The sequence below is a fragment of the Eriocheir sinensis genome, chromosome 59, assembly GCF_024679095.1.
Source record: "Eriocheir sinensis breed Jianghai 21 chromosome 59, ASM2467909v1, whole genome shotgun sequence".
Lineage (NCBI taxonomy): Eukaryota > Metazoa > Arthropoda > Malacostraca > Decapoda > Varunidae > Eriocheir > Eriocheir sinensis.
In genome coordinates, this window is record NC_066567.1 from 7,217,251 (window position 1) to 7,232,484 (window position 15,234).

The following is a 15,234-nucleotide window of genomic DNA, read 5'->3' on the forward strand; positions in this document are numbered from 1 at the left end:
GAAAGCGAGAGGAAGGAGGAGTAGGAAGGAGATATGATATACAGATAAGAAAAATGGCGACCTAATAAAATAATGACCAAGAAATGAGGTTAATTACAGGTGAGGCGTCAAACAGGTGGCCAAACTCACCTTCCCGTCGCACACTTTCTCGATCGGTAGACAGGTGCCCCCCGTGAGCCGACAGGTGACGCCCCCGCACACCTGCTTTACCGTCACCTCCCCCGTCGCTCCCCCCGTCCGCCCCCTCATCTTCCCACCTGTGTGATAAGGGAAAGAGGGCAGGTAACGGGGAATTAGTGGAGTAATTAGTAATAAATGAAGACAGAATAGACTGGATAATAACACTTGCAGTCATGGATCTCCGTAATAATTAAAGGGAACAGTGAATGAAGGATAGAATTGAAAGAAAGTTGAAATGTGCAGTTGAAAAAAAGTTAAAATGTGCAATTGAAAGATAGTTGAATTGAAAGAAAGTTGAAATATGCAATAAACGAAGGAGGAATGGACTTGATAAACACCAATGAAAGAAATAGTGGAAGTAGCAATATATGAATGGAGAACAGACGGACTAAACAATAATTAAAACAAGCAATACAATAAAGAGTTAAAAAGATAGTAATTGGAACTCGCACAGGTAAACAGAGAGACAGGTGACCGCTGATTTATGGACCATCAAAAAAAGTTAATAGAGAAAACCAATATGCTCAGGTAAACAAAATAAACAAAGCCAAGCAAAATAAAAATCAGAGAAAACAAAAAAACGAAAAAAACGGGGAAAAATCAAAGAAAACAAAAAAAAATATTAACAAAAACAAAAATATATAAAAAAGATAACGAAATCAAAGAAAAACAAAATAAGAAAGAAAAACAAAAAACAAAAATATTAATGAAGAAAGAAAATACACAGGAAAACAAACAAAAAACAAAGAAAAAATAGGACAAAGAAAAACAAAAAATATTAATGAAGAAAAAAATACAGAAAACCCCCCCAAAAAATATTAACGGAGAAAACAAAAACACACACAGGTACACACTCACCTATGCTTTTAATGATCCAGGCGTGGTAATGAGTGATCCTACCGTACACGCCTGCATTACCCGCGCGCGCACACCCCTCCCCGAAGGACACCACCCCGGCCTGTACCCACCCCTCCTCACTCCTGCAGGGGGGGCGGGGGGGGGAGAGAAAAGGGGAGGTTAGGCTTTGGAGGGGAGAGAGGGGAGGAAGAGGGGAAGGTGTATCAATTGGAGAGGGAAGGGGAGAGGAAGAAGGGGAGGGGAGAAGGGAACTTAAAATATTGTTGGAGAGAAAAGGGGAAGAGGAGGAGGAAGGGGAAATAATGTCATGGGAGAGAGAAGGGAAAGAGGAGAGTTGTTAGCTAGGGAGAGGAAGAGAAAATGAAAGGTAAAAGAAAATAAACAAAAGAGGAGAAGGAAGAAGAGTATGATAATAGGAAATATTGGATAAGTAAGAGAAGATAAGGGAAAAGGAGATAAAGAGGAGAGGGGAAGAAAATACGCTCACCCAGTACTGATGAAGGAAGAGAAAGAGAAGATAAGGCATAAGGAAGAAGAGAGGAGGAAGAAGAGAAAGGATGGATGATAAAAGAAGAGTAAAAGAAAGAGGGACAAGGGAGAGAAGGGGAAGAGAAATACGAGCAAAAAAAAGAGGAAAGAAAATGGGAAGAAGGATAAAAAGGGAGACATTGCGGAGGGGGAGAGAACAGACGAATATGAAAGAGGACGAGGGACAAGTGAGAGGGAGAAAGAAACAGAGTATATTAAATTATTACTCTTGAAGGAAGGGGAAGGAAGGAGGAATGAGGGGAAATAGGATGATTGTCATTGCCCTTATTCTTCTGTTTGTTCTCGTTTATGTGGAAAGGGGGAAGAGAGGGGAAGGGAGAAGAGGGGATGGAAGGGAAGTATAGAAGGACGGGTAGAAGGGAAGGAAGGAAGGAACGGGAGATGGGAAGGAAGGAGGGGAAGAAGAAGAGGAAGGAAGGAAGGAGAGAAGACAAGGAAGAAGGGAAGAATGGAGGGGAAAAACAGATGAAGATATTGTCTTTGTTTACGGAGAGAGAGAGAGAGAGAGAGAGAGAGAGAGAGAGAGAGAGAGAGAGAGAGAGAGAGAGAGAGAGAGAGAGAGAGAGAGAGAGAGAGAGAGAGAGAGAGAGAGAGAGAGAGAGAGAGAATTATGAAAGCAACAATATAAAAAATAAACAAAATGATGAAAAGGAGAGAAACTGCGTAGGAGCCAGAGAGAGAGAGAGAGAGAGAGAGAGAGAGAGAGAGAGAGAGAGAGAGAGAGAGAGAGAGGGTGGGAAGAAAAACAGTGCTATCCTTACCCTTCTATCCCTCCCTCTCCCTCTCCTCCTCCTCCTCCTCTCACTCACTCATGCAATCAGGAGTGGATGGCATGCACGTACCCTCCTTCCTCTGTGTGTGTGTGTGTGTGTGTGTGTGTGTGTGTGTGTGTGTAGAGAAAGATGGAGAGGAAGAGGAGGAAGAGGGAAAAAGAGATAAAAAAGAAAGGGGAAGAAGATCCACTCACCCAATACTAATAAGGGAAGAGAAAGATAAGATATAAGGAAGAAGAGGGGAAGAAGAAGAGGGGCAGAGCCATTCACCCAAATACACACGAGGGAATGAAAAAAAATAAAGAGATAAACAAGGTTGCAACTAATGGGGGGAGGAGAGGAAGAAGTGGGCTAATGGGGTACCTGGATAAACACAAGTAATACAGGTAATGACAGGTAATTAGTGGAGGAAAAGTAAAATCAGGTAAATGGATAGCTCAGGTGAGATAAGACAGGTGACTCATGAAGGAAAAGAAGAGACGAGGAAGAAGAGAAAGGATAGAAGATAGAGGAAAAGAAGAGGAGGAAGAATAGAAAGGATGGAAGATAATATGAAGAGGAAAAGAAGAAGAGGAAGAAGAGAAGAAGAGGAAAAGGAGAAGAGGAAGAAGAGAAGAAGGAGAGGAAAAGAAGAGGAAGAATGGAAGATAACATAAGAGGAAAAGAAGAAGAGGAAAAGGAGAAGAGGAAGAAGAGAAGAAGGAGAGGAAAAGAAGAGGAAGAATGGAAGATAACATAAGAGGAAAAAAAGAAGAGGAAGAAAGACAAAGGAAGCGCCACTCACCCAATACACATCAAGGGTCCTCCAGAGTCCCCTTGGCAGGCGTCCTTCTGCCCCAGGGGGTGGCCGGCACACAACACCTCGTGGTCCCCAAGGTGAGTGTCTCCCATACAGGTGGACAGCACGGGGAGCTCCACCTCACGCAGGCTGACGGCTAAAAGGGGGGAGGAGTTAAAAAAAATAGGGGGTGAGAATTGTGTAAAGGGGTCATAATGGGGCAAGGATGGGGAGAAGGAAGAGTGTGAGAAAGGGTAAAAATGGGAAAAAGTAGAAATGGAAACGGTGAAAAAACTGAAGGAAAAGTTACAAAAATGGGGACAGTAGAAATGGGAAAGCTGCAAAAAATGAGGTACAAAAGTTGGGAATGTAGAAATGGGAAAGCTGCAAAATATGAAGGAAAAGTTACAAAAAATGGGGAATTAGAAATGGAAAAGCTGCAAAAAATGAAGGAAAAGTTACAAAAATGGGAAAAAGTAGAAAAGGAAAAGATAAAAAATGAAGGAAAAGTTACAAAAATAGGAAAGGGAAAAAGTAGAAATGGAAAAGGTAAAAAAAATGAAGGAAAAGTTACAAAAATGGGAAAAAAGTAGAAAAGGAAAAGATAAAAAATGCAGGAAAAGTTACAAAAATAGGAAAGGGAAAAAGTAGAAATGGAAAAGCTGCAAAAAAATGAAGGAAAAGTTACAAAAATGGGGAAAGAAGTAGCTGTAATTACCCTCACTTTCCCTTTCACCCTGACCTCCCCTCTGTCTCCTCATTAGCCTTGCCTACACACCTGTCTTCCACTCACCTGTCTTGCCCCCCTCCTTCAGCGTGCCCCAGCCTGCCACGGTGCACATGTGGTCTTTCTGGGGCTTCAGGTGTTTGGCCAGGCACACGGGACGCACCCACCTGTACAAACGAACAAACTCATTCATTTAGTTTTGTAATTAAAGGAAACCAAAATTGGAACAGGTGAAATACTACCAATTGATTTTTTTTTTTTTTTTTACATCAACTTCCTTTCTCTTCACAAGTTTTTTTTGTTTTGTTTTTACTCCGTATCCTCCCTCCCTTGCTTCCTTCCTTGCTTGCTTCCTTTCCTTTCTTCCTTCCTTTCCTTCCTTTTTCCTTCCTTTCCTTCCTTTTTCTTTCCTTTCCTTCCTTTTTCTTTCCTTTCCTTCCTTTTTCTTTCCTTCCCTTCCTTTCTTTCCTTTCCTTCCTTCCTCTGCTTCTCCTCATCCTTTTCTTTCTATTTTCCTTTTCATATATTCCTACTTTGATCTCCCTCATATCCCTCATACCCTCCCCCTTCCTTCCCCTCATAACACCACCACATCCTTACCTGTTGAGCTGCAGAGGTGTGGCTAGGATGAAGAGCGCCACATCATTCTCCAGCCGGTTGTTCTTGGGGTGTAGCGTGACTTTAGCGACCCGGCGACTCTGCTCATAAGGGGACCAGGAATTGCGTCGGAACATGCCCGCTTGGACCTCGTATAGGGCTGGGGGGTCACTGTGGGGAGGACTGGAAGGGGGAAGAGGTCAGCGTTGCCAAATTATCGTACTCATCGCATTGCATTTTCGTAGTTTCTGACCAATAACTAATACAAAAACAAACAACCAACATCAATAAATAGGAGTTTTAACGCTAACTTCAATTTTCTATCGTTATTTGTGTAGGTACGAGAGTTTAAGGCTTAAAGTAATAAAGACGATGCGGTGAATACGATAATCTGGGAACGCTGGAAGAGGTGTTGGTATGGGAAGATTGATAAACAACGAAGGATTCATTGTGGAGAAAAAGGGAATGTGGGGAGGAGATGCTAGTTGGGGAGGAAGGGAAAGGATGTTGGTTTAGAGAGGAGGAATAGGGAGAACGGATAAAAAAAAAGTAAATATCAGGGTGTGGGAAGGGAAGAGTAAAGTGGTATAGAAAGGGAAAAGATGAGTGAATGAAAGAGTACGAAGTGGAGATTGAAAACAAGTGGGTTTGAAAAGTAAGGTAAAAGAAGGAGAAAGGAATGAAAAAGGGAGAAAGGGAAGGGGAGGGAAAGGAGGGTTAGGATGAAGAGAGGAAAGTAATAAAAAAGATGTCAATAGGGAAATGTTGGAAGGAAAGGGAGTCGTGGAAAAAGAGGGGAAAGGAGAGAAAATGAGTTGGTATGAAAAGAACAGGACTAAAAGGATATTAAAAAGGAAAAAACAGAAAGTGGAAAAGAAGAGAAGGGGGGAAAAGAAGAGAAATTGGGATTGGGATGAAAAAGAACAGGACTAAAAGGATATTAAAAAGGGAAAAACAAAGTGAGGGGAAAAAAGAAGAGAAATTGGGATTGGGATGAAAAAGAACAGGACTAAAAGGATATTAAAAAGGGAAAAACAGAAAGTGAGGGGAAAAAAGAAGAGAAATTGGGATTGGGATGAAAAAGAAAAGGACTAAAAGGATGTTAAAAACGGAAAAACAGGAAGTGGAAAAGAAGAGAAAGGTGGGAAAGGAGAGAAAATGAGTTGGGATGAAAAGGAAAGGACTAAAAGGACATTAAAAAGAGAAAAACAGTAAAGAAAAGAAGTGGAGAAAGGGGGAGGGGGAGGGGGGTGAAAAGACAGAACTAAAAGGATATTAAAAAGGAAAAAAAAAAGTGAAAGAAAAGAAGTGGAAAAGGAAAAAGAAAATGGGAGGAGGATTATTATGTCACCTGAGCTATCCATTTACCTGTCTCTTACTCTCTTCCTCCCCCTAATTACCTGTATTACATGTGTGTTTTATCTCATTAACCGCCAATTACCAGCATCTACCTTTCAGTCTCATCCTAATCAAGCAAGTTACCTGTCTTATCTCACCTGAGCTATCCATTTACCTGTCTTACTCTTCCTCCCTCTAATTACCTGTTATTAACTGTATTACCTGTGTGTTTTCAAATACTAACATCTACCTTTCACTTTTATCCTAATCAAGCAAGTTACCTGTCTTATTTCACCTGAGCTATCCGTTTACCTGTCACTTGCTCTCTTCCTCCCTCTAATTACCTGTCATTACCTGTATTACCTGTGTGTCTTATCTCATTAACCACCAATTACCAGCATCTACCTTTCAGTCTCATCCTAATCAAGCAAGTTACCTGTCTTATCTCACCTGAGCTATCCATTTACCTGTCTCTTACTCTCTTCCTCCCTCTAATTACCTGTCATTACCTGTATTACCTGTGTGTTTTCAATTACTAACATCTACCTTTCACTTTTATCCTAATCAAGCAAGTTACCTGTCTTATCTCACCTGAGCTATCCATTTACCTGTCTTACTCTCTTCCTCCCTCTAATTACCTGTCATTACCTGTATTACCTGTGTGTTTTAACTCATTAACCACTAATTATCAGCATCTGCCTTTCACTTTCATCCTAATCAAGCATGTTACCTGTTTTCGCACCTGAGCTATCCGTTTACCCGTCACTTACTCTCTTCCTCCCCCTAATTACCTGTCATTACCTGTATTACCTGTGTGTTTATCCAGGTACCCCATTAGCCCTCCTCTCCCCCACCCTCCCCCTATTAGTTGCAACCTTGAAAGACGTGTTTGTAATAGGTGGGAAAGGGGAAAGTACAAGGTAATGGGAGGGAATGGAAGGGGGAGGGGAGAGAAAGGGGAGGGAAGAGAAGGGGGAGGGAGGTAAAGGGGAGAAACAGCAGTCAGGGAGATGATGACGGGGTGAAGGATAGGGAGAAAGAGGGGAGAAAAGAAGGAAGAATGATGGAGAGATAGAAGAGGGAGAAAAGATAAGAGGAAAAGGAGGAGGAGAGAAGAAGAAATGGAGAGGAAAATGGGTGAGGAAAAGCAGAGGCACATGAAAGGGGAGGAGGAGGGGGAGAAAGAGGGGAGGAAAGATAGAAGAAAGTAAAAGAAAGATCAAGGAGAAAAGAGAAGAAAAAGAGGAGAATGAATGGGGGGAAAGTAGAAAGACATGAAAGAGAAAAGATAAAAAAGAAAAAGGTGGAGGAAAATGAAAAGAAAGAAGAAAGAAAACGCATAAATGGCACAGTGGAGATAAATAAGGGAAGGGAAGGAAAAAAAAAAAAAGAGGGAGGAGAAGGAGAAGGAGGAGGAGAGGAAGCAGCAAGGAGAGAACTGAGATTTACAAAAGACCGAAAGTGGGGAGGAATGTAGGAGGAGGAGGAGGAGGAGAAAAAAAAATAATGGGAAAATCTGATGGAAGGGTTAAGGCAGGAAGGAGAGAAGAGAGCTGGAGGCAAAAGTAATAGTAGTAGTAGTAGTAGTAGTAGTAGTAGTGAAGTAGAAAATGATGAGTGAAAAAAAGAGGTTAAGGCCAAACATATCATCATCATTTAGGAGGATAATTAAGGAAGAGGAGGAGGAGGCTGTAATTTACTAGGGAAGGAAGGGGAGGAGGAAAAGGGGATAGGTGAAAAGAGAAGGAAATTGATAGGTTAGGTAACTTAGAATCGTAGCAATATTTAGATTATGATAAAAAAACGTTTATATTAGTGTTAGTATTAGTATTAGTGAATTGGTGTTAGTATTGTTAGTGTTACTGTTAGTGTTAGTATTGGTGTTAGTATTAGTGGTAGCATCAGTGATTTTAGTACCAGTGAAAAGCAAGCAAGATCATTGGTTAGTGTAAGTAGCCGTGTTATTAAGAGGGTGTGTTAGTGTTGGTAGTATTGGTGTTGGTATTAGCGTTAGTATAATTATTAGTAGTAGCGTAAGTTTAGTACCAGTGAGTCGTAAGCAAGAGTTAAGATCAATGGTTAGTGTCAGTGTAAGTAGGAGTGTAAGTACCAGCGTCAGTAGCAACTGCTACTAAGTGTTAGTATTAGTGGAGTGAATACAAGTGTGGAGTAAGCTTAGTTAGTCAGTTAGTTCCCGTGTTAGTAGGTGTTAGTATCAGTGGGAGTGTTGGTACCATCGTCAGTAGCAGTATGTTAGTAGTAAGTGTTAGTATTAGTGGAGTGAATACAAGTGTGGAGTAAGCTTAGTTAGTCAGTTAGTTCCCGTGTTAGTAGGTGTTAGTTGCAGTGTCAGTAGGAGTGTTGGTACCAGCGTCAGTAGCAGTCTGTTGTGTTAGTGGAGTGAATACAAGTGAGGAGTAAGCTTAGTCAGTTAGTTCCCGTGTTAGTAGGTGTTAGTAGCATCGTCAGGAGAGGTGTTAGAGGGCTGGGTCCTTACCTCCCGACGCAGTGGGCAGCGGTGAGGATGACGGAGGCGCTGACGATGGAGCCCCCGCAGGAGAAGACGCCGTTCTTGAAGATGGCGACGATGAAGGGGTATTTAAAGGGCTCCGATTCCGTCCCCCCCACCACCCTCATCTTCCCCCTCTCCTCCTCCTCCTCTTTACTCCTCTTCTTCCCTTCTGATTCCCTCTTGTTCCTCTTGTTTATCCAGTTTTGTTTATCTTTTGTCTTATTTTCCTCTTTTTCCTCTTCGTTTTCTTCGTCCTCCCTCTCGTCCTTGTGTTTCGTTCCTCTTTCCTCCTCCTCCTCCTCTTCCTCCTCCTCCTCCTTCGTGGCCTTGGAGGAGTTAACTGTGGAGGAAGATTATTGTTCTCTCCTTCCTCAGGGCTCCCACCTATTATTCCTCCTCCTCCTCCTCCTCCTCTTCCTACTACTCTCCCTCCCTCTTATTCCTCCTCCTCCTCTTCTTCCGCCTCCTACTGTTTCCTTTCCGTTGTCTTCATCTTCTTCTCTCTTGCTGATTTTCTTTCCATATTTTTCATCTACTCTCCCTCCTCCTCCTTTTCCTCCTTTTTTTCCCTCTTCTTCCCCCTTTTCCTAATCTTTCCCGCTCGTTATTTTCCTTTTTACTTCCCTTGCTTCTCGTTCCTTAGTTTTCCACCTCCTCTCTCTTTCTCTCCTATTCCTCCTCCTTCCCTTTTCCTACCTACTTTCTTTCCTTCAGTCATACTTTTACAAACCTTTCCCTTCTCTGCCTCTCATTAAGAAAAAGACAAACATTCAAAGCAAACGAAGAAAATCAACTCAAACAATGTACTCAAACAAGAAAACAAGCATACAGACATATAAATACAAACAAAATACCACACAAAGACACACACAAACAAACACACAAACAACACAAAACACTCACCCAGCATCCTCTTCGCCCGCACGGTCTCATTAGCACAGGTCGGGGTGCCACAGGTAACTTTAATCACCTTGCCGCCATCACACCTGTCCTCCACTCTCACCTGCACGCCCTCGCCTCCGTACAGGGCCCAGCCAGGTGTGTTAGCTGATGATGATGGGGGCACAGGTTCAAGGACGTAGGAGTCAGTGTTGTACCTGTAATTGGGTTAGACAGGTGGGTAAGAGGACAGGGCAGGTGTGATATGTAGTCCCAGGGGTGATATGTGGCTCTAGGTGTGATATGTGGTCCCAGGGGTGATATGTGGCCCTAGGGGTGATATGTGGCCCTAGGTGTGATATGTGGCCCTAGGTGTGATATGTGGCCCTAGGAGTGATATGTGGCCCTAGGAGTGATATGTGGCCCTAGGTGTGATATGTGGTCCCAGGGGTGATATGTGGCCTAGGAGTGATATGTGGCCCTAGGTGTGATATGTGGTCCCAGGGGTGATATGTGGCCCTAGGTGTGATATGTGGCCCTAGGTGTGATATGTGGTCCCAGGGGTGATATGTGGCCCTAGGTGTGATATGTGGCCCTAGGTGTGATATGTGGCCCTAGGTGTGATATGTGGCCCTAGGTGCGATATGTGGCCCTAGGTGCGATATGTGGCCCTAGGTGCGATATGTGGCCCTAGGTGCGATATGTGGCCAGGTGTGATAATTAGGGTTGTAAATTCACGTGTAAAGAGAGATTATTAACATTTACGACTCTTTATTTTCTATAGTCATTCTTTCCCCCTTAACACTGCGCCGCTCTACTTTTCTTGCATTCTCATCCATCCTTATCTAATAACTCTGCCTTTCTTTATCTATCTTTACCCCTCTTCCATTTTCTTTCTCTCATCACCACTTTATCCCCTCCCCATCATCACCCATCCTTTGTTCCCCTCTTTCATCATCCCCCTCTTCCTTTAGTCTTTCTCTCTCCGTTCTTCCTATTAATCTACTTCTTTCTTATCCTCCCATCCTCTTTTTCATCCTCACTCCACCATCTTCCCCTTCCATCACCCCTTCCTACTCCCCTACTCACCTCGCCTCCCCCACCACCTCGTCGCAGTATTTGGTCACCAGAGGGCGGGGGTCGCGCTCCCTCGCCACGCACACAGGGAGCCACGCCCCCCCGCGCCTCACCTGCAGGTAACCCTCGCTCCAGCGACTCACGTAGCCCTGGGGGAGAAGGGGAAAAAGGGGGAGAGAGGGATGTTAGTTTTTAGCGTTTTTTTTTTTGTTGTTTTTTGTTTCCGTGTTTTTTCCTGGTTGATTAATTTGTTTATCTTTATTTATTTATCTGTGTCTTTATATCTTGTTTATCTGTGTCTGTCTTTGCCTAGTTATATTGTCTACCTATCTATGTTCATCTATGTATTTTTTGCCTTGTTAGTTGGTCATCTATCTATCTATCTATCTATCTATATGTATCTGGTTAATCGGTGTCTGTTTTTCTTATTATCTGTGTCTACCTGTCTACTTTTTTTTATCTATCTGTCATTCTATATCAGAACAACTATATCTGTCTGTCTATTTTATCTCAACATTGACATATCTTTAATATCTATCTTTATCAATTCACTATTATTATTTCACCATTACCATCCTCTTTTACTTTCCTGCATCCTCTTCCCTTCCCATCGTCACCCACTTCATCCTCTAACCTGTTATCTCACACACACACACACACACACACACACACACACACACACACACACACACACACACACACACACACACACTCACCGTGACTTCGAGGGCCGTGGGGGACAGGCGCCAACAGAAGGCCTCGTCCGTGCCGTCTCTGCAGTCGTCCACACCGTCACACACCTGCTCTGCCCCCACACACCTGCCCCCGCCACACCTGTGCTCACCTGTGCTGCAGCCTGAGGAGGAGGAGGAGGAGGAAGATAATGAGTTAGATGAAGATTGAGGGTTAGTGGTTACGGTGTTTAATATGAAGAGAGAGATGAAGATGGAGAAGAGGGAGATGGAGATGAAGAAGATGGGAGATAAAGAAGATGGGAGATAAAGAAGATGGGAGATAAAGAAGATGGGAGATAAAGAAGATGGGAGATAAAGAAGATGGGAGATAAAGAAGATGGGAGATAAAGAAGATGGGAGATAAAGATAGGAGATGAAGAAGAGACTGAAGATGAAACAATAAAGATGAACAGATGCTGGAGAGGGACAGATTCTGGAGATGAAGGAGAATGAAGAAAAAATGAAGAAGTAGGAAGAAGAGGAAAAACAACAACATTCCCTTATCTTTCCTTCCCTAACATTCTTATTCAAAATCTCTCTCACTCTCATCCTCCTCTTCCTCTCCCTCTCCCTTCCCTTTCTTCCTCCTCTTCCTACCCTTTTCCTCTCTCATCCTACCCCTCCTTCTCTTCCTCTCCTCTTGTTTCTACTCCCCTTCCATCTCTCTTCTCTTCTTCATCCCTTCCCCCTCATCCTCCTTCTCCTTTCTCTTTTCCTTCTCATCCTCGTCCTACCCTCTTCCTCTTTTCCTCCTCTGCTTATCCTCCTTCCTTCTCCTATTCTTCTCTCTACTCCCCTTCCCTCTCTTCCCTTCCTCATCCCCTTGCCCCTCATTCTCCTCTTCCTCCCCCTTCCTCTCATCCTCATTCTATCCCTTTCCTTCTTTTCCTTCCCCCTCTCCCTTTCCTCCTATTGTTTCTACTCCCCTTCCCTCTCTTCTCTTCCTCATTCCCTTCCCCCTCATCCTCATCCTATCCCTTTCCTTCTTTCCCTTCTCCCCTCCCTCCCCCTCTCTCTCAATACCTTTCTCAGTACAGCCACGCTCATCAGACAGGTCCGGGCAGTCGAAATACCCATCACACTTGTACTCCGGGGGCAACAGCAGGTCACAGGGGCACTCCAGCTCATCGAAGGCGTCGGGGCAGTGGGCAACCCCGTCACATACCTCCTCGTACCAGTACCCCCACGACGCGTCCCCGCATACCTCCATCTTCCTGGAGAAACCTGAGGGGAGGGGAAAGGGGAGGGAAGGTTACACATGGGGGGGAATGAGGTGTATGGGAGGTGTATGGGAATGGGGAAGGGGGGGTTACACAGAGGGGGGGATGAGGTGTATGGTTGAGTAGTCTTCGTTGGGAAAGTTTGTACAAATCTGAAGGGAATGGAATGAGTCTTGTATATATAGAACAGTTTGGAGGGAAGAGAAATCGTCTGAAGTGAATAGAAGCTGTGTGAAGTGAATGGACGAGAATAGGGGAGTCCTGTATAGAGTAATGATAAAGTGCAAATTAAAGAAAAGATTACTAGAAAGTGTCCGAGAGCGAAAACTCGGAAAGAAAAGCGTCAGAAAGTGGAAAAAAACACACACGCAAGGGAGAAAAAATAGAAAGTGAAAGCGAAAATTCATACACAAAAAAAAAAACAATCAAATCAATGAAGACTAAAATATAAACTCATATTACAGACAAGATTAAATAGGTAGAAAGTGTCCAAAAGTGAAAACCTAAATCTCAAACACCTATATACCGGTTAATTAGCGCGAGGCACCTGTGTAGCACCTGTGGCCTTCTCACCTGCCCCAGATCACACCACCTTGACCTAGTATGGAAAGATTACATAGTCCTACCCCTTCCCCACTCCTCCCCTCCCTTAGTTTCACCCTTTCCTCCCTTTCCTCTCCCTTTACTCCTGTCCTCCTCCTCCCCCCCCCCCCCCTCGCCTTAGAACCACTCAAATCCCTCCTCCTCCCCCATGAGTCACCCCCCTCTCTTCCCCCTTGAGTCACCCCCCCCTCTTCCCCCTGTCATTTTTCCCCTTCTCCTCCCCATCTCATTCTAGTCCCTTCCTCCCTCCACATTCTAGTCCCTTCTCCCCTCCCTCTCCTCCTCCCCATTCTAGTCCCTTCTCTCCTCCCTCCCATTCTAGTCCCTTCTCTTCCTCCTCCTCCCCATTCTAGTCCCTTCTCCTCCCTCCCCATTCTAGTCCCTTCTCTCCTCCCCTCCTCATTCTAGTCCCTGCTCACCTCCCTCCCATTCTAGTCCCTTCTCCCTCCCATTCTAGTCCCTTCTCTCCTCCCATTCTAGTCCCTTCTCTCCTCCCTCCCCATTCTAGTCCCTTCTCTCCTCCCCTCCACATTCTAGTCCCTTCTCTCCTCCCCTCCCCATTCTAGTCCCTTCTCCCTCCTCCATTCTAGTCTCTCCTCCCCTCCCCATTCTAGTCCCTTCTCTCCTCCCCTCCCCATTCTAGTCCCTTCTCTCCTCCCCTCCCATTCTAGTCCCTTCTCTCCTCCCCTCCTCATTCTAGTCCCTTCTCTCCTCCCCTCCCCATTCTAGTCCCTTCTCTCCTCCCCTCCCCATTCTAGTCCCTTCTCTCCTCCCCTCCCCATTCTAGTCCCTTCTCTCCTCCCCTCCCCATTCTAGTCCCTCTCTCCTCCCTCCCCATTCTAGTCCCTTCTCTCCTCCCTCCCCATTCTAGTCCCTTCTCCTCCCTCCCATTCTAGTCCCTTCTCCCATTCTAGTCCCTTCTCTCCTCCCCTCCCCATTCTAGTCCCTTCTCTCCTCCCCTCCCATTCTAGTCCCTTCTCCCCTCCCCTCCCATTCTAGTCCCTTCTGAGTCACTCCTTCCCCCTCGGTCTCTCTTCTTCCCCCTCTGTCTCTTCCCCCCCCCCCCTTGAGTCCCTCCTTCCCACCATTCGCCTCCCCCCGTCAGATTAAGGAGCCCCCCAAGAAAGCGAGATAACGAGTTTACTGAGTAGGGGCACTGTTAAGGGAGGAAAGTAGGACAGTGAGGACCCAATGTCGTGGCCTAGTTACACACACACACACACACACACACACACACACACACACACACACACACACACACACACACACACACAAATAATTCTACAGAGACATGGAAGGGTACACACGGAAACAGACATGGAAACACGCACATAAGACATGGAAACACGCACATGACAACAGACATGGAAACACGCACATGATAACAGACATGGAGACAGACATGGAAACACGCACATGATAACAGACATGGAGACAGACATGGAAACACGCACATGATAACAGACATGGAAACAGACATGGAAACGCACACACACGGAGAGACGTACATGAAAGCACACACACACGGAGAGACGTACATGAAAACACACACGGAAGCACAAATGGAAACACACACACACACACACACACACACACACACACACACACACACACACACAATGAAAATACACACGCACAAAGAAACACGCACATAGAAACACACACATAGAAACACACACGCACACGGTTGATAGCGGCTCTTGAGACAATCACACTTACGAACAAACAAACAAACATGATAACTATGTGATAAAGTTTCTGCGTGCGGGAAGGACAGAGGAAAGAAAATTTAAATACTTGTAATTCTGAAGATCAACAATTTTGAAGATTAATAGAGTAAAAGGGAAAGTACTTGCGCTGAAAACTATAAATGAGAATAGGGTGAAAGAAAAACTGAAGAGAAAAAAGGAAGAAAAAACTGGAAATAAGGAAAAAGGGGAAGAAAATTATACGACTCACGTTCATAAATAGAAAATTATATGAAAGAAAAACAAATTAATAGAAAACCAAACTTGCTTGGAATATAATAAACAAGAATATACTTCCAAAATTAATTAAAAAAAACAAAGCGACTATAAAAATAGTGGAAAACCGTAAACCAACTCTAGAAATTATGAAAAAGAAAAGTACATCTGCCAAAATCATGGAAAAAATACTAAACCAACTTATAGAATTATGAAAAAAATGTTACCAACTCAAAAACATGAAAAAATAAAGGGAATACAAACAGGAAAACAAAGAAATGAAAATGAAAAAAACTAAGCTTCTAGAATTATGAAAAAGTGTTACCAACTGAAAAATACAAAAAGATAATAGAGGACAACCAAACAAGAAAACCAAACTAGCTAAAAAGACCCCCCCCCCAAAAAAAAAACAAAAAAAAAACCTACTTCTAAAACAAAAAACCAA

General features: G+C 43.9%; 1 protein-coding gene across 6 annotated transcripts in view; it reads right to left on the bottom strand.

Annotated features, from left to right (window-relative positions):
- Nucleotides 1-15,234, bottom strand: part of LOC126985482 (serine protease nudel-like) — a 30,314-nt gene that overhangs the window by 14,061 nt on the left and 1,019 nt on the right. For all 6 annotated transcript variants that reach the window (XM_050840448.1, XM_050840447.1, XM_050840446.1 and 3 more), the window contains 10 exons: nt 12,026-12,226; nt 10,985-11,124; nt 10,281-10,417; nt 9,216-9,409; nt 8,298-8,652; nt 4,466-4,645; nt 3,932-4,032; nt 3,145-3,295; nt 1,039-1,160; nt 130-257 (listed from right to left, as the gene is read on the bottom strand). In XM_050840448.1, the coding sequence (XP_050696405.1) occupies nt 130-257; nt 1,039-1,160; nt 3,145-3,295; nt 3,932-4,032; nt 4,466-4,645; nt 8,298-8,652; nt 9,216-9,409; nt 10,281-10,417; nt 10,985-11,124; nt 12,026-12,226 (1,709 nt within the window). The remainder of the gene's footprint in view (nt 1-129; nt 258-1,038; nt 1,161-3,144; nt 3,296-3,931; nt 4,033-4,465; nt 4,646-8,297; nt 8,653-9,215; nt 9,410-10,280; nt 10,418-10,984; nt 11,125-12,025; nt 12,227-15,234) is intronic.